We start from the raw sequence: 27,092 nt of genomic DNA, 5'->3' as shown, positions 1-27,092 counted from the left end.
AACATGAGCATAGCTAAGCTGAACGGCAATGATGTGGAGCTCATGCTAGTCTATTTTGTCCAGTAATTTTAATAAAGCTATTTAAACACAAAGTTATTGCTTAGGAAAAAAAAAAGCAAGGCAACATTACTGCACAGTTCAAAGACTGAGGTTTCAATGCAGGCTTTAATGGGGGGGGGGTTAGCATTGTTTTTTTTGGGGTTTTTTGGGGGTTTTTTTTTTATATATTTGAGAATTTACCCTTACAATTTTAAGAACTTTTTTTTCCTGGCATTATGTCAGGTAGATTATTCTATTCCTTGGCTGCGTTCAAACTTTACCGAGCTGTGACCCCATGTGCAGAGTTACATTCCAAAATATTTAATATATTCTTTTAGCTTAGGTATTCAGCGTGGACACCCACCCAGGGAAAGGTGAACGAATCCTGAAGCTTTCCAGTCATCATCTGTCAGAAGCCTACTAAAATATTGCAGCTTTCAGGAAGTGTGGAGTCTTTCTGGGAGGCTTGCTCTTTTGAAACCCTGCTATTCCTCCAGCCCTTCTTGTCACAACATTGCACTGGCAGTCGTTACAGTGACAAGCTCAAAGAAAGCTGCCTGGATGAAGAGGCGTGGCCAGATAAGAGCCCTGGCAAGTTCACTGAGCTGTTGACATTTCCTCACAGCAAGTCCCCTGGTTCTAATTGGCTACTGCTGATAAGATTCCCATGTTGTAATTGGCAGCTGCTGATAAGATGCTGTCACCTGCTGCAGTAGTCAGCAGCACGGGGAGATGACAACAACTCAGCAGTCAGTAGGCGGACAGGGCTAAATCCAGGGCCTGAACCTTGTTTTCCAGAGATTCTATTCCAATCTGGGGTTGGCGCTGGCTATGGCAATGGTGCAGACCAGGGAGCAGGTGCTTAAAGAACCTAAAAATACGTCTTATCAATTCGTTTCTTAATATGAATGAAAATGCAGTTTCTCTGCCTTTTTTTAAAGACAATCTGTCTCTGCCTGTGCTTATCTATGCTCTTGTCATTGCTGTGATAAGGGCTGCAGTAATTCTGAAAAAGCTGTATTTCTGTGTAACAATAACATCTGAGCACTATTTAAATCTAAATGGGTACAAACTGCTTTGTGGGTTGTTTCTGTCTGCTGCTAGGCCATTATCTTATGAAATCATATCCATATTAAACTTATCTGTCATAAGTGTTGGGGGTAGCAGGTTGTTCATGCACATTTCCATGAGGACAAGGGTAGGTTGTCTGGCTATTTATAATTCCTTAACTGTATCTAGGTTTTTTGGACATTGTGTGTAAACTGTAATGTTTTGAAGTAGACCACGGCAGACATAACAGAGCTCAAACAAGATTCAAAGAGATCCTGAACTACATGCCACAGACAACTGTGCTGCTTTCTGAGATATTAGGGCAGTATTTGTAGCCAAGTTATCCAGTTACTATCTCCCTGCTACTTCTCTGTGCTGATGAACAGTTGGTCGATTTCAGAAGCAGGTGCAGTTTCAGGGAATGCATCTCTGCTAAACCAGCCAAGTATGGCATAAAGATCTGGTGGAGCTGTGATATCAAAACTCCTCTTTGCATAAAAATGATTGAAAACCAGAACTCCAGAATTACAATTAAGACTACAATTTAGAATGTTTAATGGTTCAGTGTATAAATATCACAACTAGATTTCAGTAGATCAGAGCCAACTGAATCAAGTGCAAAATCCTATTCATTATGACAGGGCAACACTGGGGCTTCCACAGTGCCTGCTCCTGTGTATTTTCAATGCATTAGTTCTCAGTTTGTGGGAACATCACTTTGTTGGAACATGGAATTACACACTAATCAATGTGTATTTATGAGTACAATATTCTCTTTTCAATTAAATGAACTAAAAAACTTTTAATTGTGAAAATATCTTAAGGAAAGGTCCCAGTACTTTGGGGGCTCCATATTGTAGTGGATTACACATTTCAAATTCAAATTTTTTTTATTTGTCACACACACACAGCCATACACAGTATGACATGGGGGTGAAATGCTTGTAGCTGTACAATGCCCGACCATTAAATGACAGAAGAAAAGTTTTACAATATTTACAATTTACTACAAAAATTTACAAATTAACTTAGGAATTTACAGTAAAGAATGTGCAAATAGCAGAAGAGATTATAAAGATAAGGATTATAAATTATAGGAATTATAGGATTATAGGAAATGTGTGGTGGTGCGTGTGGTGACGTGTGGGAGAGTCCAGTCCTACACCTGGTTCAGGGCCCGAATAGCCTGGGGGAAGAAGCTCCTCCTCATTCTCTCTGTTTTGGCCTTAAGGGAGCGGAAGCGCTTCCCAGACCTCAACAGTGAGAAGAGTCCATTGTTGGGATGGGAGAGGTCCATCATAATCTTCCTAGCTTTGGACTTGCACCGCTTGGTGTAGATGGACAGCAGGTCAGGGAGCTCTGATTGAATGATGCGTTCTGCCGAGCGCACCACCCTTTGCAGATCTCGTCTGTCCTGCTTGGTGCTGTTCCCAAACCAGGTGCAGATGTTTGACGTCAGGACGCTCTCGATGGTGCAGGAGTAGAAGTTCTTGAGCACCTTCAGTGGCAGATGGAAGTCTCTAAGTCTTCTGAGGAAGAAGAGACGCTGACGGGCTTTCTTAACCAGGGTGTTGATGTGACAGGACCATGACAGGTCCTGAGTGATGTGGACACCCAGGTATCGGAAACTGTCCACTCTCTCCACTGGCGTGCCACTGATGATGAGGGGTTTGTAATTCCTCACCTGCTTTGTAGTGAAGCACATTTACTTAAAAAGCAAAAGGTTGCTGGTTCAGTTCCAGCTGAAGATGAATATCCCTTTTGGGCTGGTGTAAAACTAATTTTATTTGCTTTTAATCTCTGGTCACTTGGTTTTATAGACACTGGAACCTTTGTGGGGATCTTGATACAATCACCGTTACCAAAGAATGAGCTTATAAGGGAAGTATCTGATGTAAGGTACAGCTTCTGTATCGGTTCTTCGGTTTCCAGCAAATTCCATTGTCACTCACTTCCCTATTTGGCCCACCTGTCAACAGGTCAGCATTTGGGAGGTGTACAGGTCACCTACATGCACTGATGCGCAGTTAGGATTTTGGAGGATTGCACGGGTGCATATCTGCAGAGGGTGAAAACCACTCTGTTTGCTATCCGAACAAAAATGTCTACACAGATGGACATATTTGCTGGACCATGAATCTTTGCAGGTCCATGCTGTCATTAACAACGCTGAACTTAATTTGTCCAAGTTCCTGGGATAGTCATGTCACAAAGATTCACATTTTTTTCACCTTATCCCAGGTCTTTACTCATTCTTGTGCAGCTGACTGTGCTAAATCCGGGCCACTTTCTTTCTGTAGAAATTTTGGTCTATTTGGACATATCTCAGGCTATACTCATAGATTTAGCAGATGTTTTTGCTGGCAGAAGTAGCCTGAGGTCTCATGGGTATGAGCTGGAACTGCTGATAAAGACATTTTTGCACTATTGTGTCCTTAGCCTCAAAATCCAAGTAATTAATGCTTTCAAAACTCTGACTAAAGTTTCTACACTCCTCTTGACTTTACTTCCTTTCTGCCTTCCTTGAACTGCGGGCCATAGTTTCTTGCAGTCCGCATAATTTTTTTTGATTGATCTTCAGGAAGTAATTATGCTTCTGTCTTTATATACATAAGCGACTTTGCCAGGCAGAGTTTCCATGTGAAACTTGCTACAGCTCCCAGAGTTTGTCATTGTTTGTAGATGTCTCAAACAAATGCTTTTGCTCACAGGCACCAGGACGTCCAGTGTCACTGGAGTTCAGCTTCACAGTAAATTGTTATCTGTCAATCTTAAAGATTTGTTTCACACCTTTTTCTTTGCCTACTATTCTACCTAGCAACAGCAGAGAAAACACGAGTTTAAGGTTTATTGTTGACCATGTACACATAAAAAATTGTTTCATGAGGCACTTTTTTCTTATATTTTCTCCTAAAGGAAACATTTTTTTTTTAAATTCTGATTGACGATTTCAGGTCAACGACCAAATGTCACTCAATAAAGTTTAGCGTTTCCATTTAACAAAATTTAACAAGAACAGTGTTGAATGCCCTTCTCTGCCTCTCTGATATCTCCTTACACACAGCTCTCTATTGACTATCGGTTTCAGTTTATTGCTATTGGTGTTTCTTTATATGGAGCCAGAATAACAAGCTGTCCATGTGGCCAATAATAGTCACACTTGGAATCACCTGAGTTACACTAATGAGTAAGTGACTGAGTGCGAGCTATAATTGCCATGGTAACCACTGACAACAAATTATTTGCCATCAAATTTAAATTCGTGTAAGTAGACTGGTGATCACATGGTTTGGTTTGAATGAAATCGATCATACAAATACTTGTAGTTGCTTAAAGCCTTCGCTGTCAACAAGTTATGAAATAATTGTGCCTGAACAATTTTTTCTCAGTGACTTTATGTAATTATAAAGATTTTACAAATACCAATGAAACGATATAAAACTGACTCTTTAAGGTAACTCGGTGGACATTCACTTTATCTTTAGGCTGAGCTGATGGAGACACACTGTCTGTCTGTCAGAGGCTTGTAATTGTTTCACAGTTTGCTTCAGGACTGTTCCAGCTGTTGATTAACCACGACCATCAAACGCATTTTCTTTCCAAGAACGGCATAACAAGCAATGGGGACCTAAAGCACTGTTACCGCAACAAAGAATGACAGTCATACAACTTTTTTTTGTTTTTTGTCTCAGGCCCTGGTCTCTAGTTCTGACAGTTTAAACTTCAAAGAAGAAAGAAAAGGGATTATATGAAGCGCTTCAACTTGTTTTTCTTTCTCAGAGTTGTCAAGCTGTCCTTCAGGCATCAATAACTACATTCAATTCATGTCTCTTGTACTAACCGAGGGTTTGGCTGCATAATGACTACTTTTTAAACAATGAGCTAAAGGCTTCAAATTGGGCACAGGCTGACTGCAAAGTATCAGTCCCGAAGCTTTGATTGGATAGCGGTCACCGCATTCACTTAATGCATCACAGTGTGTTATGTTTTAATATTCACCTTTTAAAACTGTACTACCGTGAGAAGACATGTTTTATAGGTTTGGTTTTTATGTTTCATCTATAGCATAATCTCTTCCCTAACTCACATCCTCTGATCGAGGTCTACCTCTGGCTGCCTGGCATGTTAGCAAATTTTCTTTAAGCTTTTCAAATTTATTATTATATACTGTATATCTGCTCTATATAAATACTCACATAAATCTTGACTTAGGGTATCCTTTTCTCCTGCTTATCCTCTTGGGATGATGAAAGACATGAGCACTGACAGAACTGAGGAGATTAATAAGGCCCTCTGAACTTCACACTTGGTCACTCTTGAGATTTCTGCCTGTGAAACCTGAGGGTGGAAAAAAGGCTGCAGATTTCTCTTGACACTACCTTTGTTTTTAGGTTTTCCTCTGCTGTCATGCAACAGTTTAAAGAAGGGAGGGGTGGGGGAACCTTTAAGCTTGTGTTTCAGAACAATAAATAAGATCCATAGCTAATTGTGTGTCTGTGCAGTAAAGATAAATCAGGGTTAGAGGGGAAAGCTTTATTTGAAGGGCAGTAAACACCAGTATCAAGTATGTTCTTTCTTTTTAACCCTCTTCTGTGTTGAGATGATGTTTACAAGAGTGTTAAAGGGCACTGACTGGCAAATACAAAGAGGCGAAAGTGTTTGCATTCTGAAGGGAAGGTCTCAGAAGGCCATGATAGAGGCCATTGTATTGATTGTAGCTCTGTTTTAACAATTTAATTTTCAAAGTAATATCTTCCACTACTCTTCTTGTGCAGTGAGTAGCGGAAGGAGGTTCAGATTTCTAATTTAATCACCAAGAGGGTTATCATGTTGCACGTCAATAGGTTTCATAGTACATCCAGGAATGCCAGGCTTACTACTGCCTCTTGTCTGCAGTAGCACTAACCTCCAATAACTGAGCACAGAGAGATGTTTTTGGGGTTTTTTGCCTTAGACTGTGTGCTTGACATCACATGTGGGATCAATTATACTGCACAGCTGTTCAGTTTCTCATCAGATGTAACCAGCTTTGAACTACAGGCTGTAGTACAATTGGGATTTTATGCATTGTTTTCCCCTAAAACTGGAGGCTTTCCATTTTTTTTCTTCCCCCCTTGTCCAAGTTGCCATCTGATCCATCCTCAGTTGGCAGCATTTTTCACTGATCCTTGGTTTTTGCTTTCTTTTGATTTGGCATCATGGTTTAGTCATTAGAGACAATTTCATACATATTATAGGGGACTAAGCCAAGGCAGAAACCACCAAGATGACGTTTTCTTTTTTTAATTAACGTTAGCGTTTCTTGAAGTTGTAGAATTTCAAAATACAGATATGCAGTATGTGAAAGACATTTGACACATTTCCTTTGAACAATTTAAATTCTGACAATTGGTCTGCATGATTGCATTTTAACATGAATATTTTCACATGCCGATTAGTGGCACCTACTTTTTTTTGTTTCAGTTAGTTGGCCGTGGCAAACAGAGAGAGCTGGGAGTGTCAGAGACCGGGTTAGCCTCCCTTTACAAGAGTAGATTGTTGACTTAGCGATGTTCAGATGTCATTTTAATTTAAGAGTGGAGAGCCAAGGCCTACCTTTTCTGAACCAGAGGCCATCAATACAAATATTTAATGTTAAGTCATGCACTTAAAATTTAAACTTCAGAAATTTTAACTGAAAAGTTGAATTCAATTTCAGAGCTCTTCTCAGAGCACGTAAGTGTTTAATACTTACCAACTTTAGGACCTGTTAGAACCTAGATGAAGTCAGAAACAAATCCATAAATGTTGACTCCTCATTTTAAGGATATAGTAATGAGAGTGATGCTTAGCTACCTATTCTAAGCTCCTGCATTACTCTGCAGAGAAAACTCATTGCTGGGTCTGTTCTCCTTTGGTGTGTCTGTGAACCAGTGCGAGACAGTAAGAAGCTGTAGTGTTTAATGTTTTCTCTGTGGTATAAATTAAAGCTCTGTTGCATTATTCAGCTTTTGTTTAAAGTCGTGTTTTATTTCAGCTGTCTTACCTTATGGACTTACCTTTGATGTTGAGTTTAGATGAAGCTCAACTACTGTTGTTTCTCCGTGTACGTGATTGTTTTCAGGTGAACATACAGCCTCTGCAGGAGAGATCGAAGTTATACAAATTGCTCATAAGTAACATTTTGACACGATTATTAATGAATGAGAGAGTTCATTTAAAATGTACATGAATCTGGGTGTCTTATTTCATCAATGTCCATAATAATATATACATTAAATGCATTGACATTTCTGCTTGAGCAGAGTAATGTGAAGTAGAAGTAGATTAGGTCACAGGAAAGTTAAACACCATTTTTAATATCTAACGACACGTACGCTTTGTACTAAGCTTTCGTGAAAGCGCTCCAGGACTTTCCCCCCAATTACGTCTCACAAAAGGTCTCACTTATTTTCCCATTGTAATCAGCCAAGCAAACATTATAATAGTTTTTAATTGTTACCATTCATTCCTCTGTTTTCTTTACCGCTTATTCACTTAGGTCATCGAAGCCTGTCCCAGCTATCATCACGTCAGAAAAAGCTGATCTAAAATCTGATTAAAAGTATTGGTACTTTCAGTGCATGCTTACCAAATAGTAAAAAAATAAGAATAAATAAAAAGAAGAGAGAGAGCGCTGTTACAGAGTCAGGGTGGCGCATTTCTGGTCTGACCAGAGGCGCTGTTTAAGGAGTACATGATCTGTGACTGCTCTCATTGGTACCTTACAGTATGTGTCACATTCATCTCTGTCACCCTGATGATTCTTACCAGAAGTGTTTGGCTTTTAAGCCACTGGACACCCAAACACAGACTCTCAGGAAAAACAAAAGAAAAACCGACACAGACCAGGCCACAGTGTCGCTGAGTGTGGTCAACCGGAACAACATCCTGTTTCTCAGCTACTCCAAGAACTCTAAACTGCCTGGAAATCTGTGGAGTCTGGTGACATGCAGAACATGTTGCTTGGATTTAGTGGTTCTTACTTTGCATTCCGGCGTATATTGAGCAAGGGGACAAATACTCGTTTATGCCAGACATGCAGAATGTTACATTAGCCATCTGTTTAGTTATCATAAAGGTAGCAGCTAGCGGCTGTGGCTAATTAATAAAACAATAACACTAATGTTGGAGGCAGTCCTGCCCATCTGTAACATTAATCGGTAGGTAAAGGTAAAGCGCTTTGAAGAGATATATTGTTACAAAGTGATGTACAATCAAAATAATAACAGATTAAGAATATTAGAAATAAAATGGAAAGCTAAAAAAAGTGAGCAGGAATACAAACCCCATAAAAATACACTAAAGGAAAGAAGACTGAAAACAGTGACTCAAGAAGTATCTCAAAAAAGACCTCCTTAAATATGAAAGCAGCGAACTGCTTTTTTTAAGGAGTCCACAGAGTCGGCTAACCAAAGTTAGAGTAAACTCTGTGCCACAGGCTGAAAAGCTGCCCCTCCCGGTCACAACCACCAAGTTCTGAGCCCGAGTGTGTTTAATAGGAAGCTGAAATAATTTGGTACTCTGTATTTCACTACAGGAATTGTAAAGTAAATCCTAAAATCTACTGGGTGCTAGTGTGAAGAATACAAAGTAGAACTAATGTGAGCTTAAGAGGTGTTGATAGTTGGGCAGCAGCAGCATTTTGTATAGCTTGGAGGCAAGTAAGCAGTGATTTGACTAAGCTTATAAATAGGCCATTATCATAATTTAACAGGATAACATAATTATTTGTGTCCAAAAAGTGTTTCTCTTAAAGTCCCAGATGTGAAAACAGATGTGTACAGTGTGTATCATATCAACTCTGATTGCTCAGCAAGGAGCTGTAGTGCCAAGTCATAAGAGCAGCACTACGTGAGACAGCCTAAAACTCTGTCCTTTCTTGTTATGCACTGCCAAAGAGAATGTTGCTAATAATAATACTGCTGGAGATGCCCTACAGTTATGAGTGTATGTCTTTATTTTTTGCCCAGCATCAGATGACTTAAAAATAGTGCCACCGTTTATGCACTGATGTTATTGTTTGATTGTTTTTAATTGTTCAAAAGAATGCATAAGTGAATAAATAATACTTAATTTTTTTGTCATTCCACATGTGCTATCAAAAATGACATCAGGCATAAGGTTGTGTCCTAGATATCGAAATCTGGCACTGTGACAACAGTAATAATAATAATAATAATAATAATAAATTTTATTTATGAGCGCCTTTCAAGTCACCCAAGGACACTTTACAATAGGATAAAACACTTAGTAAAACAATGGCAGAATAAGAACAATAAAATACAAGCACAAGATAAAATGAACAAACAGTGGATTCACAGTGAATATGCAGATTTGAACAGATGAGTTTTGAGTTGGGATCTAAACTGGGGGAGAGAACCAGTGTTTCTTATTTCAGGGGGCAGAGAGTTCCACAGCCTGGGAGCAGAGCAGCTGAAAGCTCTGCTTCCCACGGTGGTGAGGCGGAAGGAAGGTACAGTAAGCTGGATAGAAGAAGAAGAACGAAGTGAACGGGCAGAACAGGTGGTGGTTAACAGGTCAGAAAGGTCAGAAGGAGCGAGGTTATGAATGGCCTTGAAGGTGAGCAGAAGAAGTTTGAAAATTATCCGGAACTGTGAAGTGAAGTGAAGTTCCTGAAGAACAGGTGATGTGCTGGTAGGAGGGGTTCTGGTGATAATGCGAGCAGCAGAGTTCTGAACCAGTTGAAGCTTATGGAGGGATTTTTGGGGGAGACCATGCAAGAGAGAATTGCAATAGTCAATACGGGAGGTAACAAGACTATGTACAAGAATGGACGTAGACTGGGTGGAAAGAGAAGGAAGCAATCTGTTAATGTTACGTAGATGGAAGTAGGCATAACGGGTGAGATTATTGATGTGAGATTTATAGGAAAGCGAACTGTCTAGGATGACACCAAGGCTCTTAACCTGAGGTTAAGACAGAGCTGTGACACGTGAGTTCACCGTTAGACACCGTGGCCGTTAAAGTTATAACATGATAACTTTAACTGGGCAAATGCAAACCCATCATGTCAAAGCTTCATTCCATGTAAAACTGCATATATCCTAAATTAAAAAGAGGAAATAATTATATGCCCTGCCCGCTATTTGTGGAAATATGAGAACAAAAGTAAAAAGATGTTGTAATGAACCCTCATTGTGCGTAGAGAAAATGCATGTAGGGTGAAGCATAGTTCATCTGGTTCAAGTAGTTTGTTATTTAAGCACTTAACTTTGTGTAGCACATAAATTGGTGGCACAGATCCCGGAGGATTTAATACCATTTTCACATTTTTCTTTTGCACAACTTGAAATGAGCAAATTGCCTATTACACCTCGCTCCTTGAGATTGATGTTCTTGTATTACTGCGTTTCTTCACATCTGTACCATTAGATTACCTACTCGCAAATCAGTATTTAACGACGTGACAGCTCGGCCAGCTTAAAATATTCCAGATTCATAGTCTCTGCCGCTGTCGCTCATACCCTCTCCAGGACACTGGAATAGGCGCTGTACATCATTTGCACATTAAAATGAGAACCCATTTCTTCCACTCAGTAATGAGATCTAGGACTTGGTGTTTTTTAACGGGTGCCGTCTAAATGCCAGATAGGTATCTGGAATGAAATGCACCTCACAAACATTGCGTATGCCATGCGTCAGCCTTTATACAGTTTAATGTAGTGCTTCACTGTTCATTGTTCATGTTTAAATTAATAAGCTGGCAATAGAGTTTTACATTATATATCGCGTCAGTGATTCATTGTGCATGTTCAAATTAATAGGCCAAGAAATGAAAAGGAAGACGCAGCCCTACCTTCCATTCCTAATGTTAGTCTCACAGATTTCCCAGCTGTCTCGTGTTTTTGTCCCAGGTGTGACAGAAATACAGGAAAATAATCTGCTTCTCTGTAATTGGGCAAATCCACACTGTTGTCATTGTGGACAGAACGATGTTGGCTTTCTCTGTAGATATGTTCATTAAAGTGACTTCCTGTCTTTCAGAGCTCATCATTCCTACAGATTAGCAGCAGCTGTTTTTGTTTCATCATTAAAGTCAGTCCTACAGTCAGTTTACTCCTGCGTCCAGTCAGGCCTGCAGCACTTCTTCTGCTTCCAGCAATATTTCAGCTAAGGATGTTTTCAGTTGTGATGATTAAAGAGATTCTGAATAATCGATTGTGCGTTAACTTCCAAAGTAACACAGTGCATTTGATGTTTTGCCAAAGAATGACTTCTTCTGAGTGGTATATGGCAGAGGAGGAAGGGGAAAAACTTGATTGTTGTATTTATTCCCAGCCATCCATAAATCCATCCGTTTATCCACTTTCTACCCCAATCCAAGGCCGCTTCACGGGGTCAGCACCCTTCCAGCTAAAATGTATAATTTGCCCAAACTTTCTGTCTAGTGCTTTTAATTTTTCCTTCATAGAGTTGTCGTCAGTCAATACATAGGGAAAATGTTAGTTTCAGTAAGAACTGGGCAAGTGGACCATTACAGCAGCAGACCTGGGTAACTTTGATATGGAATTGTTCTGCAGCTGTTTGTAAATGTTTGCCAGCGTTATGGTTTCTGATTTATTTCAGGCTCCTCAGAAGTCTGATATTTATTGGACGGCAGATATTGTTTTGTGGTGCAGTAATTAAGGAGCTAGCAGTCAAGGGGATTGTATGGGAGAAGAGGCAGAGCCCAGAAGCTTTGGGAGGAAGCAACAACGAAATCATTTGTCAAAATGTTCAGAATCACCTGTGTATGTGGGAAAGCACTGCAGGAAACTGCACTGTGAGTTTGAAGCTTTTGCACAATTTCATCCAACAATGCAAACCAGTAAATTATACATTTCAGGAACTTCCAAAGAAAGTGTGGAAGAGAGTCTTCATTGATTTCCTTACCAAGCGCCAGCTTTAGAGACATACGATACTTTACAAGCATCCGATAGAGGCCCCAGCCCCCATCGCATTATTGAAATGCCTTGATAATATTGATGTTTCTACTCTGTTTGTGATCTCTCTTTTTCTCTCTTTCATGCTTTTTATCTCCCATCCCTCTTACCCCACCCCGAGATGTCGGAGTAATCTGTTCTTGTCTGTCACCTCTCTCAACCCGATAAGGAGGGGAAGAGCCATGCTCCCGTCCAGGAACGGATGTTTCTCCTTGACAACATTGACGCAAACACAAGGGCCTCTGCTCTATTTGTATAAAAATAGCTCCAGATAAGGAAGTAGACATTGAAGTTGTTTACTATAAGTAATATGCCTATCACTGAAGTCTTCAGAAAGACCTCTTTTAGTGAGATGAATGCTGATGTCCACTGTGCATCACCGCGTCTGTTTCTGTTTCTCAGTCATTGCCACTTGTCATATTGTGGGTTTATGGCTCTTCAACCCCCCCGATGTGCGCTAGTGTGGCGTCTTTGCTTCATAGCGCAGTCTAATCATGCAATATTTTCTTAAAAGACACAACAGCAGCATTGAGCCATTTCAAATCCAGCGATGAAACTCATTTGGGGAATTGAAATTAGGCATTTAGCTGTACTTGCTGAGCAAAGCTTGTTGGAGTCATGAGAGAGCAGCAGTAATTTGTTGGTTTATTATGTCAACAGTATTATCCAGTTACTCTCAGCGTGGATGACTTGTTGGGATGAGCGAATTAAAGCATGGGTTTTATCATTTTTATTACAAACATATTAGCAACAATAGCAGCTTTTGTTGAGTCTTTGCTCTCACTAGTGTGCTCGCAGTGGCACAATAACTGTAATTCATAGCTAGAATGAAAATATGGAACTGTGATTCTTACGTTATTATGGGTCAGCGCATGATCAACACTTTGTAGTCTTTTTTTTTTTTTTTTTTCCTTCCCTAAATGACATCAGAAACAGCAGTATGCGACATTACGTGATGGCAGAGCTTCAGTTCATCCTTTGTCTTTTTTTTTTTTTTTTTTTTAATAAATAGGACAGGGGGAATGAATGAGAGAAAGAGGGGGAGAGAAAGAAAGAAAACCAAAGGGGAGAAGAGACGGTGAGAAGGGGGGGGAAGAGAGAGAAAAAAAAAAAGAACTCCTGGGTCACCTGTATGGAGAAAAAAAAAAAAAAAACAACAAAAAAAAACAAACAAACAGAGGAGACAGCAAACAACACTTTGTAGTCTTACAGATATTATATAAAAGAAGCCGTTTACTAAAAGGGAAGATCTATGCAGCATCAGTACATAAGGGTGTTGCAGTTTGACTGTTTGTGCTTTGCTTTGTGGCGACAGTTTCATGTGGTTTGTAGTGAACAACGAACCCGTTTTCCTTTATCAGTTAAAAATTGGCACATTTTTATAAGGAAATGCCTTTTTATTTAAAAATTCTGCAGAGAAAGTAGTATTTCCTGCACTTTGATTAAGCAGTGGAGTCTTTATAAGCGTGAGCGCTTGATTGGACTATAATATACATTATGCATAAGTCATTAGATATGCATTGGTCTCTTAGTATTTTTTTGTGGAGCTGGAATTTCACCTCTGCTGAGAATTAGTGTTGGGGTTAGTTTTTCCAATCCAATTTTAGAGTCCGTAATTTGATTTGACAACCTCCGCTGCCACCACCTCACTAAACCCACAGTCACCTGTTGGACACAAAGATACACTCTCAGCCATCAAATTGCAATGAATTTATTTGCAGTCAGTTGCTGGGAGTATTTTGTAACACCTATTTTCAGCAGCACTGCATTATGGTTAAAATCTTAAGGCTGTTTAGCCCTCTGTACAATGAACTAGGGCTGCCACGATTACGTCGACTATCAAAATCGTCGACGACTGATTTAATAGTCAAGTCAACTTTATTTGTCAATTCTGCCACATGTACAGGACATACACAGAATAGAAATTGCGTTACTCTCAAACCCTAGTGATTAGAAAAATGCAAATAAAATAATTAAAAAGTAAAAATTTAAATAAATACAATACAATTTTACGTATAACAAAAAAAAAAAAGCTATGCAATATACAATATACAATATTCAAGTAAGAAGGCATAGTGGTGCAAAATAGGCAAATAGTGCAAATGGAGATTTAGTAGTATACGGTAAGAGAGTGATAGTCGACGCGTCGTTTGAAGCTTTGTAAGATCACAAAAGACGCAGGAATAAGTGGCAGGATTTAAGAGTGTAATAACGGACTGAAACAGAAGATGGCAGCATTGCATGTACAAGGATGTCAGCTACCGTTAAACCCCGAAGAAGAAGAAGAAGAAGAAGCAGCTGTGTCCCAGAATTCATAGCGCGGCCCAGCGCAGTTTCCAACAATGGCGGCAGCTAGTTAGTTTTAATGTTACTCTTATTATTCTTTCTGGGTCACAAAATAAACGTTTAACATATTTTCAGGCGAGAATGTAGCTGTGCAAACCTCAAATATCTGCTCAGTTTATCAGGACACCACATATTTTCAAAAGCGCTCCGACGTTTTCGGAGACGTCTGTTACCCACTAGCTCGTTAGCGAGCCGGGGGCTAGGCTCACTAGCGCTGTGAGAACACCGGACTCCCGACAAATCGTTTTCAAACCCACCGCTGTCTTTCGCTGCTCAGGTTAAATATATATGAGTCACTTAGATAACTTAACAATGTTATTGTTTGGCTTTTTTTTTTAGTATTTTATTTGTTCCTGAGTAAATCAGTTTGGCTGAGATTAAAGTTATAGTTTTTACACAGCTGAATAAACTTCAAGCAGACAGCTGATCATCAGAAGTGTGAGATGCTCCAGAATATACTCCAGTGTCCTGTTATATTCTAGATAGCAAGGAGTTTATTAAACTTCACCGAAACAATCTGCAAATTTCATTAAAATTTAATAAACTATCATCTTGTCTTTATTTTTAGTTAGCACAGACCTTAAACACTTAAAGCTGTAAGCTAATGATAGTTATATAAGAGCAGATGCTGCTGGTGCAATAAGCTGTAGTTTTACGTCTAATGGATGATGATCTGATTAGTCGACTAATCGCAAAAATAATCGGTGACTAGTCGACTATCAAAATAATCGTTTGTGGCAGCCCTACAATGAACAATGCCTGAGGTTGCCTCTTATTCACATTTGCCGGGTGATGAAATTTCTTCCTACGTCACCGTACAGCACCATGAATCTTGTAGTTTGTAGTCGGCTATTTGACAGACAGCGTCTGTATTTAAGGCGGTTTGGCTTTTGTATTGCTGTAAAATAATATTTCTCCTTATTTTTCTTCAAATAAAGCTAATGTCTGGGAAAAAGTCATGGACACAAGTGCAAGATGCTGAAAGAAAAAGTTGGATAAGCAGTCACAAAAAAATATCTGTCTCGACATCACCAGCAGTGCTAAATGATTACAACGTCAAACTAACCTAACAGATCTGAGACTCTCTCTCAGCACTCGTCTCTCATTAATGATTTTATGTATCAGAAACACCGAGGTGATTGAAAGGGAAACAGCACAGGGAGTTTCTTACCCCTTTCCCCCCCCCCATGAGGCCAGACTGTCTTCAGGCCTTGTCTGTCATCTTTACGTCTTCACTTTGTTGTCCTCTTTTTGGGTCCTAAGTGAGACGCAGTGCAGTATAACACTCTGGGCATTTTTGCCTTTGCTACCACTAATCACCAGACCCCTACTAGTTTTATCATAATTAACAGATCAAAGACGCAGAAAGAAGGGCAGTCATGCATTATTAAACACACACACTCTGTACGTATATGTGCCTGTGTATGTTAGTCACGTAAGTCATTGAAAAAATCGTGATCTTTATGAACCGATTTATCCGTTTTGAGAAGGTTTTCATAATTTATCAAAGATAAAGTCGTACAAATTGTCCTCAAAAGGAGATTTTCTACTATTGCGTAAGTCTGATCTTCGTGGTTTTAGGCTCTAAGTATTTTTCACATATGAAGTAGTTTTTTTTATTATTTATCTCACATACTCAGAGACAGTTGCAGATAAACACACAGACCTCAGGAGACTTCGGGAGAGGTTTAGGTTAAAGATGTATCAGTTGTTCTGCACATTGCGTCTTCTGCATTAAAGGCATCTAGGGCAGTCATTTTTTCTTTCCTTGTAAATGTTACTGTACTCATGATTCTTGATGGAAAGTGGCAGATTTCTCTTCCAATGTTTTGCCTGAAACTAACAAGTCAGAACATAGTGTGGAACAAATATTTGGGGTATTGGTTTTTCATTTGGTTGGAGGACATGCAGTGAACTTTAAATGTGCTTATCTGTCAGCTCAACCACTTTGTGTTCAGCAATGGAATAATATAATACATGATTGTGGGTTTTTGCTGTTCCTGCTTTGTGGTAATGACTATCATCAGTCCTCTGTGCTTTATTTAGTGCAATGTTGAAGTTCGGTTCCATTTTCTACTTTACTCTTCCGTCAGCATCACATCTATTAAGTGACCTGTTCTTTCTGTTTTTGTCTCTGCTCCGTATCTTTTATGCTCCCTCTTGAGTTCACTCTCTAGGGGCTGTAATAAACCTGTAGTTAGCTGTTAAAACCGTGTGCATTTTAGACTAAATGGCCCCCAGCGTCCCTGTGCCTGCTGTTGGGGCTTACGGCCAATGGGCCTTTAAATGACTTAATTTCCTATCTGCCTCCTGGGGGACCTTTTAGCGAAGCTAAAAGCTGGTCACAGCCCGCAGAGAGTGTCAGGAAAGACTTGGAACGGGTGGACCCCGGCTGAATCAAAATCGCTATTGCTCTAATTGCCACTGGCAAAATCCGTAATACAGACATGTGTCATAGTGATGTGGAGGTGCACACATGTTGGTCTTTTCACAGCATGTCCATTAGTATTTGTTACTGTTAGCATGCAGTCATCATTTTGAGTTTTGCTGCTTAACAAATCAGTAAGAATACAAAGCGGTTGTTAATCATTTTTATGCAGTAAAAGTAAAAGAAAATAGCTTTTTTGAAATTTGACCTTCCCAATTTTCATCTAAGTTGTTCAAGCTGTTGCTGTGAATTTTGGACCTTTTTGGATAATAATTTAGTGATTAATAATCAAATCAGATAAGATGTCACTACTTTGGAAGACATGGGGACATGCTGTGAATAGGCCTTGCTGTCTTTGAAGCTAGACACTCGTAACCGGACTCAGTATATTAGGCATTTGTGTCATCCTAGATATTAAATGTTCAGCTTTATGTGGTGCACACATGTTACTTAAGCTAAGAGCTGAAACTGTATATAAGTTGCTATAAGTTTTCCCAAGTCATTTGACCTTGATGAATACTCTTAGATTCTGTGAGTTATTTAGGCACTTTTTATTCCATGCAGACAATTGGCTGCAAAGCAAAGTGCTCTAATCCGTGTTTTCACCAACATTGATTCTGTTATTGGCTCCCTTATCCCAGGCTCCCTTTCCTCTTTTCTGCCAAGGTGAACTTGTGTTTATCTGTTTCTTGGTGTGTGCTCACACATGTGTCTCCCTGTGTTGATCCTTCAGCAGCTGTTTGCCGTTTCTCCCCGAAGATCACTTACATCGATGCGATGGTGTAGGATGATTGCTTCAGGGGGAGCCAAGGCCTGTCCTTAGGGTCATAACAAAATTAAAATTCCTTTAAATATTGACATACAGGGGATGCAAGTCAGAAAAATATAATTGATTTATGAAGGACAGAGTGTATGTCTCCGAGACAGTGGATAGCAGGGTGGTTCGATGCAGGATGGGCAGCAAAAGACTGGAACAGGCTACTGCAGCTGAATTTACTTGACCTGCCACTTGATACTTTAACTTCTTTGACCTAACTAGTCAAATGCATGATAGTTTGAATGTGAGCACCACAATCAAGAAGTACACTGACCTTTAGTGAGGATTTAAAAGTACTTTTTAGAGTGTTGGGCAAAAAAATAAAATTTAGAAAGAAAAATGAAAGCCCTCCTGCAGTTCTCCCCTCTTGTTCAAAGCCCCACCCATCACAGGAAACTCGGAAAAGACCACCACTGAGTCTGTAACAGTCTGCGTCTGTATGGTATGAAAAGACCATGTTGTAAGCTAGTTTTTATTTAACCAGGCAAGAGGACTCTGTTCGGTTGAGGCTGTCACCTGTCAGCCCTGGGTGTGTGTTTGTGTTAGCACTGCAGGTTTCTGTACTGTAAACTGCAGCACAGCTGTTCACCAGAGCTCACAGCCACTCTTCTCTTCCTTTATTCTAACGCCTCAAAAGTGTCCCCAGTTAATAGGGTTGTGTTAGTTAACAAGCCTGTGAAGTCCTCGTCAGCAGCATTATCACAGCGACACACACAATGTGGGTTTTATCGGGCCTCTCTATGGCAGCGACAGCAGACGGGTCTGAAATTAGCAGCTCTGAGAGGAAAGCAAAGAGGCACACGGCATTATTCCACATTCCCAGCTGTGTCTGAACACCAGGAATACCAATATAGCAGTTGTTGTTCGTCAGACGCACACATTCGTGCACGCGGAGCAGACAGTTAGCACCACAGTCAGCTCTGTCACAGACCTTCTGAGGCGTGAAGTATGTGCAGGCTACAGCTCTTCTCATTATTAGGACTGTTGCCACAGCAACTTACAGGTCTGTCAGAAAGAAAAAGGTCAACCGGAGGAAAGAATTCAGAAGCATTTAGGGCTCTTGGATGGACTGCAGATGGAGAGAATAGGTCCCTGGTTTGTGTTCATGTTGGCTTTTTTTATTATGGTGACCAGAATATGCTTTATTATGCAACACTTGGAAGCAAAACCACAGATCTGGAGTTGTCTGTTTGAGATGAAATGTGCATATTTGTCCTTCTAAGTTGGAGAGTTTTCAGCTTGTCAAGGTTTAGTAGCAGACTGCCTGGCAAACGTGTGATAGAATCAGGATTTATGCTCCTCGCCTTGATAATCTTGGTTTAGCCTTTATTATTTTCTTACTCTGGTTGCAAAAGAAAGCTCAGATCTTTCATTGGAGAACTTATTGGTGTACATTTTTGTGTTGATATGTGCGAGTGTCCTCCTTCTCCCCCCCCCTCCTCCTCGTGCCTTTCTAAGGCATCTGGCGCCATTTCAGCACACTCACAGAGGCAGAATGTGTCAAAAGGCCAGGCTGTTGAACCTCTGTGCACCAACTGAACAAACGACAACACGAGGAAAAATAGATTCTCTGTGACAGCGCTGCTGAAATCACTGTGGTCAGACTGACTGCAGGGTCACGGTAGCCTCGCCTCTCCTCGCCTCAGACAGAACACAGACTTAAAGCAACAATTTGGCAACTAGACATGCCACGACAGCGCTGCACACTTAAAAACAGTCGTTTACCTCGGTCTTCACCACAACATGGCTCTTCTTCTGCCGTTACCTTTTTGTCATGGTGATTTGAAAGTCACTTGACTGATGCTGACGCTTTTCCTTATCCCTTTTTGTGTGTGTTTGTCCTTTTGCAGAAGGCATCTGCAACATGACAATGGACTCCAACTCGATTACAATGCCGATGTCAGACCCCAACGCCTGGGCGACAGCTATGAATAACCTGGGGATGCCTCCCATGGGAATAACTGGACAGCCACTCATGCCAGGTACCAGATTTCTCCATATAAGAACCAATCTTGTGTTGAAAATGTGACTCTGTAGCATGAAATATGAATATGGGAGGAGTTGTCCTCATATAACACAGTTGAATTGCATCAGTTTGATTTTACACATGTTGGAAACATCATTTTGCTGTCTGCAGTTCCCAGATATTGGTGACCCAACACCAAGTATGTTTTGTTTTTGTTGAATTGAATTATTGCATTTATTGCAGTTGCATTTTTGGCATAATTACCTGATTTCTTCTCATCTAAAATGGTGATTTATGTTGAAGTGCTTGCTTCAGAAATGTAGCTCTAGTTGTTAATCCATTCCCTTGATAATTATTTTATTCATCATGGCTACAGTGTTTTCCTTCTGGTTGTTTTCCTTTTAAAGACAGGAAAAATAATGAGATTATTAAACCAAATTGGAGAAGAAAAGGCAGCGTGTAGGCGGCTGTAGCTCGGAGATGGAACGGGTCAACCTGTAATCAGGTGTTCACTGGTCAGATTTCCAGCTTCTTCTTGTGGAAGTGTCATCAGTGTTTAAGTGTGTGGGATCGTCAAACTGATGTATTCATGTATGTGCCAATGGGCAACAGCGTTTTACGTGGAAGGAAAGTGCTATACGAAAGCAAATCTAACTTTTTACCTGGAGTTCGCCTCCAAAGCTTCTCAAGCACAGCATTTTAATGTCATTGTAAGAACGAAAAAGATGACATTTCATGTGTGAAGTGGGGCCTTTGTGGATTCGTAGCTCTTTTTCTTTGACTGCATTGTCAAGTGTGGATTGACTGCTGCTGTGGAGCAAAGTGGATTGTCATCAGTGTGGCTACGCTGGTCATTTTAGAGTAAGCATATTTCTTTCTTTTTTTTTAAACGGCATGAGCTGAGTCACCAAGATGGGATTGCAGGCTGGTAATCTGTTTCAAACTGGCATACACACAAGCAAAGTCTGTCTGACAGATGCTGATATGACTCAGTCCCACTAGGATCAGTTAAAAGGAGCTTTTTTTGTTTTCAAACTCTGTGCTTCATGCAAGTTATAAAAGAACTGTTAAAAAACAAATGTATGCTGAGGTGACTTGTAATCGGTCATTCTTTGTCTTCCACCTTTAGCAAGTTAACGTTTCCTTGCGGCCTTTTCAGGCGGCTGTGTACTGATAAAATGCAGGTTCACATATGCCTATATATTTGTGTACACGCTGACACCGATGGCCTTCTGTACGCTCTGCTTTCCATTAATTACATGCATTAAAGGATGCATATGAAACACTATTACCGAACTAGTCCTTAGGACACAAAACAAAACACCTGTATCAGCTTATCAAACAAGAACATTCACGCATGTTTTCATAGTTTCTCCCTTTGTTTTAATGAAATACACCAGTATCAGCACTAAAGGCATGTATTGTATTATACCTGCTGCATTATCGCTCAGCACCAAGCAATGACGACAAATCAGTCATTGGTTTAACTTAGACCCCCGCGGAGTCATCATTTTGCATTTCTACCTTTAAAAGCCGGAGAGCAGTCAGTCAAATGCTGGAGTCATTCATATGTATATTAGGTCGTTACCTAGGAATTCTGGAGGGAGGGGAGTGGGGGTGAGTGATTGAGGGGGTGGGGGAGTGGAGTGTTTCAGTTTGCCATCTTAGGGAGAAATCAACACATGTCCTTTGTATGTCCTTTGTTGCTGACATTTATTGATGAAAACAGTACAAAAAACCAACCATTTGTACACATATTTACAAATAATAATAAAAAGTGAGTGAGTACATTTCAACATTTTCAGCAATCACTCACAATCCTGGCACTGCCACGGTATCTGTCGTCTGCATTTACCACATGTGTACCTGTAGCAGTGAACACATCGCACAGTGGCCTGATTTTTTTTGCATCTGTGTTTGACCTGACACGTGTGCATGAAAGGTAGAAGCCTGGGGATGCTAGTGTTAAAAGCAGCTGCTTCAGCTGTTTGGAACCTCTCCATTTTGGGGATTAGAACGGTGAAATTTCATTTATTTGCTCATTTATCCCACACTCTTACAACCTCAAAGTGCATTTTGTATGCGCCAGGTTGAGCTACTGTGTCCCGATCTACCGCTAAAATATCCAGCCTTACCGATTGCTTTGCTATCTATAACATTAGGTTCAGCAGCAACCTCCCACTCTCCATCTCTGAAGAGTTATTCTGCCATGTCTTTTCTCTCTTCTCAGTTGAAAGCCTTTCCCTAAAGCCTTTTATAAATCACTTCCCACTTCTTAGCTGAAATGCACTTTCATATTTGAAATATGCCAGGCTGGTGTGTGTGTGTGTGTGTGTATATGCACTTGGAGGCGAACTGTCTTCCAAATGCACTCCTCGGGAAATATTAAGGGAAACACACACAGACGCAGGCATTGCGTATTTCAAATATAGTAGAAGTCTTTCCAGTAAAGAAAAAGAGAAGTCAGAAGTGACACCAAAAAAGTCTCATAAAGATGGAAACCAGACAGATTTTGCCTGTTTGAAAGTTTTAACACTGATCTGACCATCCCAGACAAGTTCCATATTGCTGACTAAGAATGAAAAATACATGTTTCCTTGATTTGATTTCTGTTTACGGAGTCAGCCAAAAAACATTCATTTTGCTTATTGGTTCCTTCTGTTTCTGGGACAGCATCAGGAAAGTAAACACAGGGATGAGGTCTTGAAGACGGTTCTGTCCAACCAAATGGCAAGAGAGCAATGTACTTGCTTACAGAGGAGGTCAGCCCTTAATTCATTTTCCAGCTAGCTGCTGGAAGACTGACTGTATAAGGTTTGTATTTTCTGCAAAACACCCACCTTTGGTAGCTTTTCAGCCTAAACTGGCGAAGTCAGTTGGTGTACTTGGTGGTCATTTTGGTCAACATCCAGCTACGAATGCAGTTTTAAGATCTTCCCCAAACAAATCAGTTCAAGGGGGAAACAAACCAGACTCTGGTTCAGTCAGAATAAACAACACAGATTTGAGATGAAAACCAATGCTGGAAGGTGGACATAAACACATCTTTTCAAGAGTCTATATTGCAGCTGAAGTGTATGTGTGAAGCGGACTGATGGCCCCCTACTGAGATTCTCTCTTGGAACTTTATTTGCAGCAGTTGAAGACCTTTTCAGAGCAGTAATTTAAATTCATAGCAGAAAAGGCACACAACTAAAACACTAATGATGCCCGTACCAGTAATCCAGGGTGCACAATATGAGATCCGTGAAACTCGCACCTGTAGATGGAATGCAGCAATTAGTGTTATTAGCCGCACCTGTGTGTCCAAGGAAAATGTCTGCTGTGAGAAAGGCCAATTAAACTGCTTTTAAACTTAGTCAGACGCTCAGACAAGTTTGCCTCAGGTCGATCTTACAACCTGATTTTGATGTGGTAAGAAGGAAAACGGTGTGTGTTTGTGCGTGTTTGTGTGTTTGTGCGTGTGTATGAAAGAATGGCTTCGAGGCCGACACACCCACACAGATGTTTTCTGCTGTCTCATTAGACTTGTGCCTCAGTTCAGCTCCATCATAAAAGATTACTGGTAGTGTATAACTGGAAGTAGCTAATTACACTTCAGTACGGTTCTTAGGTATATTTTACCAGGCTTGTAGCACATTGATCAATGGTTTGATCAATGTGCTTTCATCCGACCACATTCTTACTGGTTAGGCAATCATGGGTGTGACTTCTACAATAACGCTTTCATTTAATATTAAAATTATTTTAGCTGTATTATAGCTTGCATGTTGACATTTTGATTGCCTTTAATGCGAGCTGACTGACTTCATGCAGTATCATGTTGATGGAGCTGAGAGAGGGAGGTGTAATTTATTCCACTCCAAGAGGTGCAATAAACCAGCAAGGGAGTGAAGATGTTGGTCAAGTGTTGTTTGTTCACACCCACGCGACCTTAGGAAGAGTTTTCATCAGGCAAATGCCATGTGGTGGGTTTAGCTTCAGTTTTCAAAGCATTTAAATCTCGATTAGAGTGAAACATTAGATGTCAGAAGAAATTTCAGAAGGGTGATGGGTTGAGCCAAATCAGAAGATCTGCTGTTCATCTGCTCTTTATGAACGGAGTTCATCCCAGTAAATTCTTAAACACTCAGACTTTATTCAATTACTCTGCAATGAACATCTGGACTCGAACCCTATTTAAAAATAAATAAATAAATACACAGCTGACAGCTAACTTATAGTATTCTGTCAGCAGGCTGTACAGAAATGGAAATTGATGCTTTCTCAACCAGATAAACGCCACAAAAATAATTATATGTAATATTGAAATGTGCAAATTGTCTTATCATCTGTCTCCAGTCAGGAGTTTTACATTTTCCTCCAGTGCATTTTCCACTAATTTCAAAGCATGAAAAAAAACATGCAAGTGGATCCACTTGAGCACAACCATCTTCTTTGCCTGTCTCAGTAGGACAAAATAGCTCAAGGTTAGCCACTATACATATGTGCATTCAGCTTTCATAAACTGTTCAGTTCTGTCGTAGAGGTTTCTTTTGGTAAATTTAGATTCTTCCGTTTCATTATGAACTCTTATGAAATCTCTGAACACGAAGCAGGAGGCACACACACTCATCAAAGACTTATGCTGTCATGCAGCATTTGTTGCCAGGGCACCTTTGCCTTTGAAGAAATCCAGGTGGATTAGTTATTGATTCCCCATCATGACTGTACATCATCTTTTTTTCCTTTTATTTTCACCTCTAACCAATGGGGAGAACACTCTCTCGGTCTTTTTGTCTGTCTTTGATTTTTGACGGCATTTCTGCACGAGTACACTTTGTCATATGTTTCCTGCATGTAGAGTTATGTGAGATTTTTATGTCAGTTCTAGGTTCATTCATTAAACGGACTGCCTGTGCCAGACCACTTTCCCGAGACATTAAAGTCTGCCTCTGTTTCATCCACTGTGAGCCCAGAATGTATTTCTACACTGCAGAGTCTTTCCCTGCCTCCAGTCAAGTGGGTTTATCCAGACAGACAGCTGGATAAACAGACTTCTGTGGGCATAGCCTTCAACTCTCTGCAGCCTCTCAAAGTCTAGTGCACATCTACAATGATGACAGTTTTATTTCTGTAGATGGACTGGGTAATGGTTATGTATATTAGAAAGTTTTGTGATGTGTGTTTGTGTTACACAGAGCGAGAGATTGGACTCGGGCAATAGGCGTGAGGTTGTACATACTGTATGATTTATCTTTATGCTGCAGAGGATTTTTGTGGTCTGCTTCCAACTGGTGCTGGATGGTTCCTAGAAGTTGCTTGAAGGCTTTTGTGATTGATTTTTTTCCCTTTTGTTTGCATTGTATTTACCTAACTAATTCAGTGTCCCCATACTGTTGCTGCTTCTGTCAATTCTGAATAAATGAATATATCTGTTGCATTTATGCATGTCCTACAGGAGGGATCTGCTTGCTTTTCAGGGGTTTCATACTCTTTGATTTCCTGTTTAAAAGGGTTTTTGTGGATGTGGAAAAAAGAAAAATTACACTCAAAACTGCCCTCTGTAAAATCAGCATGCTGAACTTTGATTTTTTCCTTTTTCTTCAGGAATTGGGTTGTAGTAACTGATTACCATCTTTAAATGTGCACAAAGTAGTACTTGAACAGAACTTTGAAAAGAAACACTAGTTGACGAGTTCAGCGCCTTGCCTGATGGACTAACAGTGCACCATAAGTAGCCTAGTTTAGGAAATGTCAAACTACAGCCTGCTGCATTGATGGAAGGAGTGTTTTTCTGGCTTATGTAAATTACATTGAATTGTGCAGACCAGCATCAGCTTGAGATATTTAAGAAAACTCTCACCCACCCCCCAAAAAAGAGCAGAGAACCGAAAGAAACCAGAGACTAGAAAACCAGACGCATGCACATATGCAGTAGATGTAACTTATGCCATTGTGCTAATATTAGTTCAGTAGGTCTAATAAAATAAGCCAAAGAAGTAGTTACTCACATTACAGCCACATTGAAGCCCCAAGGTACCAGCTAGGTGTGGTAGGTTTTAGTGTAAAGGGTAAATGAACACGATAGCTTGGAGCCTACTAGTACAGGAGGTTGTTGACAAGGCCTAGCTTTTCCACACAGCTCAGCAGAGAAGTACAACAGTCCTGGAAGCAAATAACACAAATCATCTGAGGAGAAGAGGCAGCAGGGCAAATTGCATCTCAGCAGGGGAGGAAACGCACATCCAGTACAAATGGCAAACTCTATTGATCGGAAGGCCAGACTTCAGGACAATTGAATGTAAAGAATCTGACCCACGTGTGACAGCGAAGGTGGGGTCTATTGTATCTGTAGGAAATATTGATTGGAGTGTATGGTCCTGAACTCTAACAGTGTCACTTTTAGTGAAGTCGTGCTATTCTGCTGACTGTGTGCAGTGTGATCTAGTATGTAGAATACCAGCAGTTCAAATAGTAAGGTGAAGCCTTTCATTTGTCAGGAATTCAGAAGACTCAGAGGTAATGGAGTTTGACAGTCAGTCTTCCCCCAACATCATGGGGAGTGATCCAGTGTTTGAAAGTGCCATGGGAATTTTAGAGGGGAGGTTGTAGTCAAAAACAAAAAAGCTCAAGTTGTTAATCTGGTTATTTTTGTTCTTATAACCAGCAGTAATACAACTGGTTACATTACATTACAAACAAGGTTTGGAGGCCTATCTCCCCCTACCACCACTTCCCCTGCCAGTGGCGGACTCCCTCAGGTGTCGGTGCGTTGGTGGTTCTTTGTGTCTGGGGGTGGGCGTCCAGGTACACACCGGCTCACTCCTTGGCGGCCGCTTATCGGGGCCTGGAGCCTAGGGCTCGCTTGGGCCCCTTCGGAGGTGGGGTGCCCCCGGCCTCTCGGCCTGGGGCTCGGTCACTCAGGCACAGCTGGGGGCCGGCGGAGCTCACGGGCGCGTCACTGCAACTCCCCCTGGCTTCTGCTCCGCGGCTGCTGGGCGAGCCCTCATCTGGGACTCTCCTCAGCTCTTACTGGGACAGTGGCGCGGCTGCCCCTCTGTTGGTCTTCCATGGTCTCTTGTGTTCTGGGGGCCTCTGGATGTCTGGAGTTTTGATCTCCTCCATACCCGCTTCACACCCCAGAGGACGGGGCTGTGGCCCCCCCACACTCCCTAGCAGATCATTACATGGAGAAACCTTTGGAATGCAAGCGCGCTGATCCACACAGGTATGCACACGGGTGTTCACTGCTCGTAGACTTAAATTACACCTTTCTTGGCTGCTACTTCGAAGCACATCTGTCCTGCGTGCTGCACAACAACATTGAATATTTAGTATTTACTGCTGTTTAGACTTAGCTAGATTAATGCGATGGTGTTGTGTTTAGTATGTTGCTTTGTTTTGTTTTTTTTGCTTGTTTTCTATTCTTTCTCTCAACAGGTGATCCAGGAGATTTTTTTTCTCCCCCCCTTTCTCACTGTCCCTCTCCCCTTCTGTTTT

General features: G+C 40.7%; 1 protein-coding gene across 3 annotated transcripts in view; it reads left to right on the top strand.

Moving 5' to 3' along the window:
- The window catches only part of enox2 (ecto-NOX disulfide-thiol exchanger 2), a 194,353-nt gene that overhangs the window by 112,353 nt on the left and 54,908 nt on the right, over window positions 1-27,092 (top strand). For all 3 annotated transcript variants that reach the window (XM_085433758.1, XM_085433765.1, XM_085433771.1), the window contains one exon: window positions 19,495-19,626. In XM_085433758.1, coding sequence (XP_085289884.1) covers window positions 19,495-19,626 — 132 coding nt within the window. The remainder of the gene's footprint in view (window positions 1-19,494; window positions 19,627-27,092) is intronic.

The sequence above is a fragment of the Copadichromis virginalis genome, linkage group LG2 (assembly GCF_057382275.1).
Source record: "Copadichromis virginalis isolate Kocher_CV1m ecotype Utaka linkage group LG2, C_Virginalis_male_GT1.1, whole genome shotgun sequence".
NCBI lineage: Eukaryota > Metazoa > Chordata > Actinopteri > Cichliformes > Cichlidae > Copadichromis > Copadichromis virginalis.
Note: the sequence above shows the minus strand (reverse complement) of the source record. Positions and strands in the feature narration are given on the sequence as shown.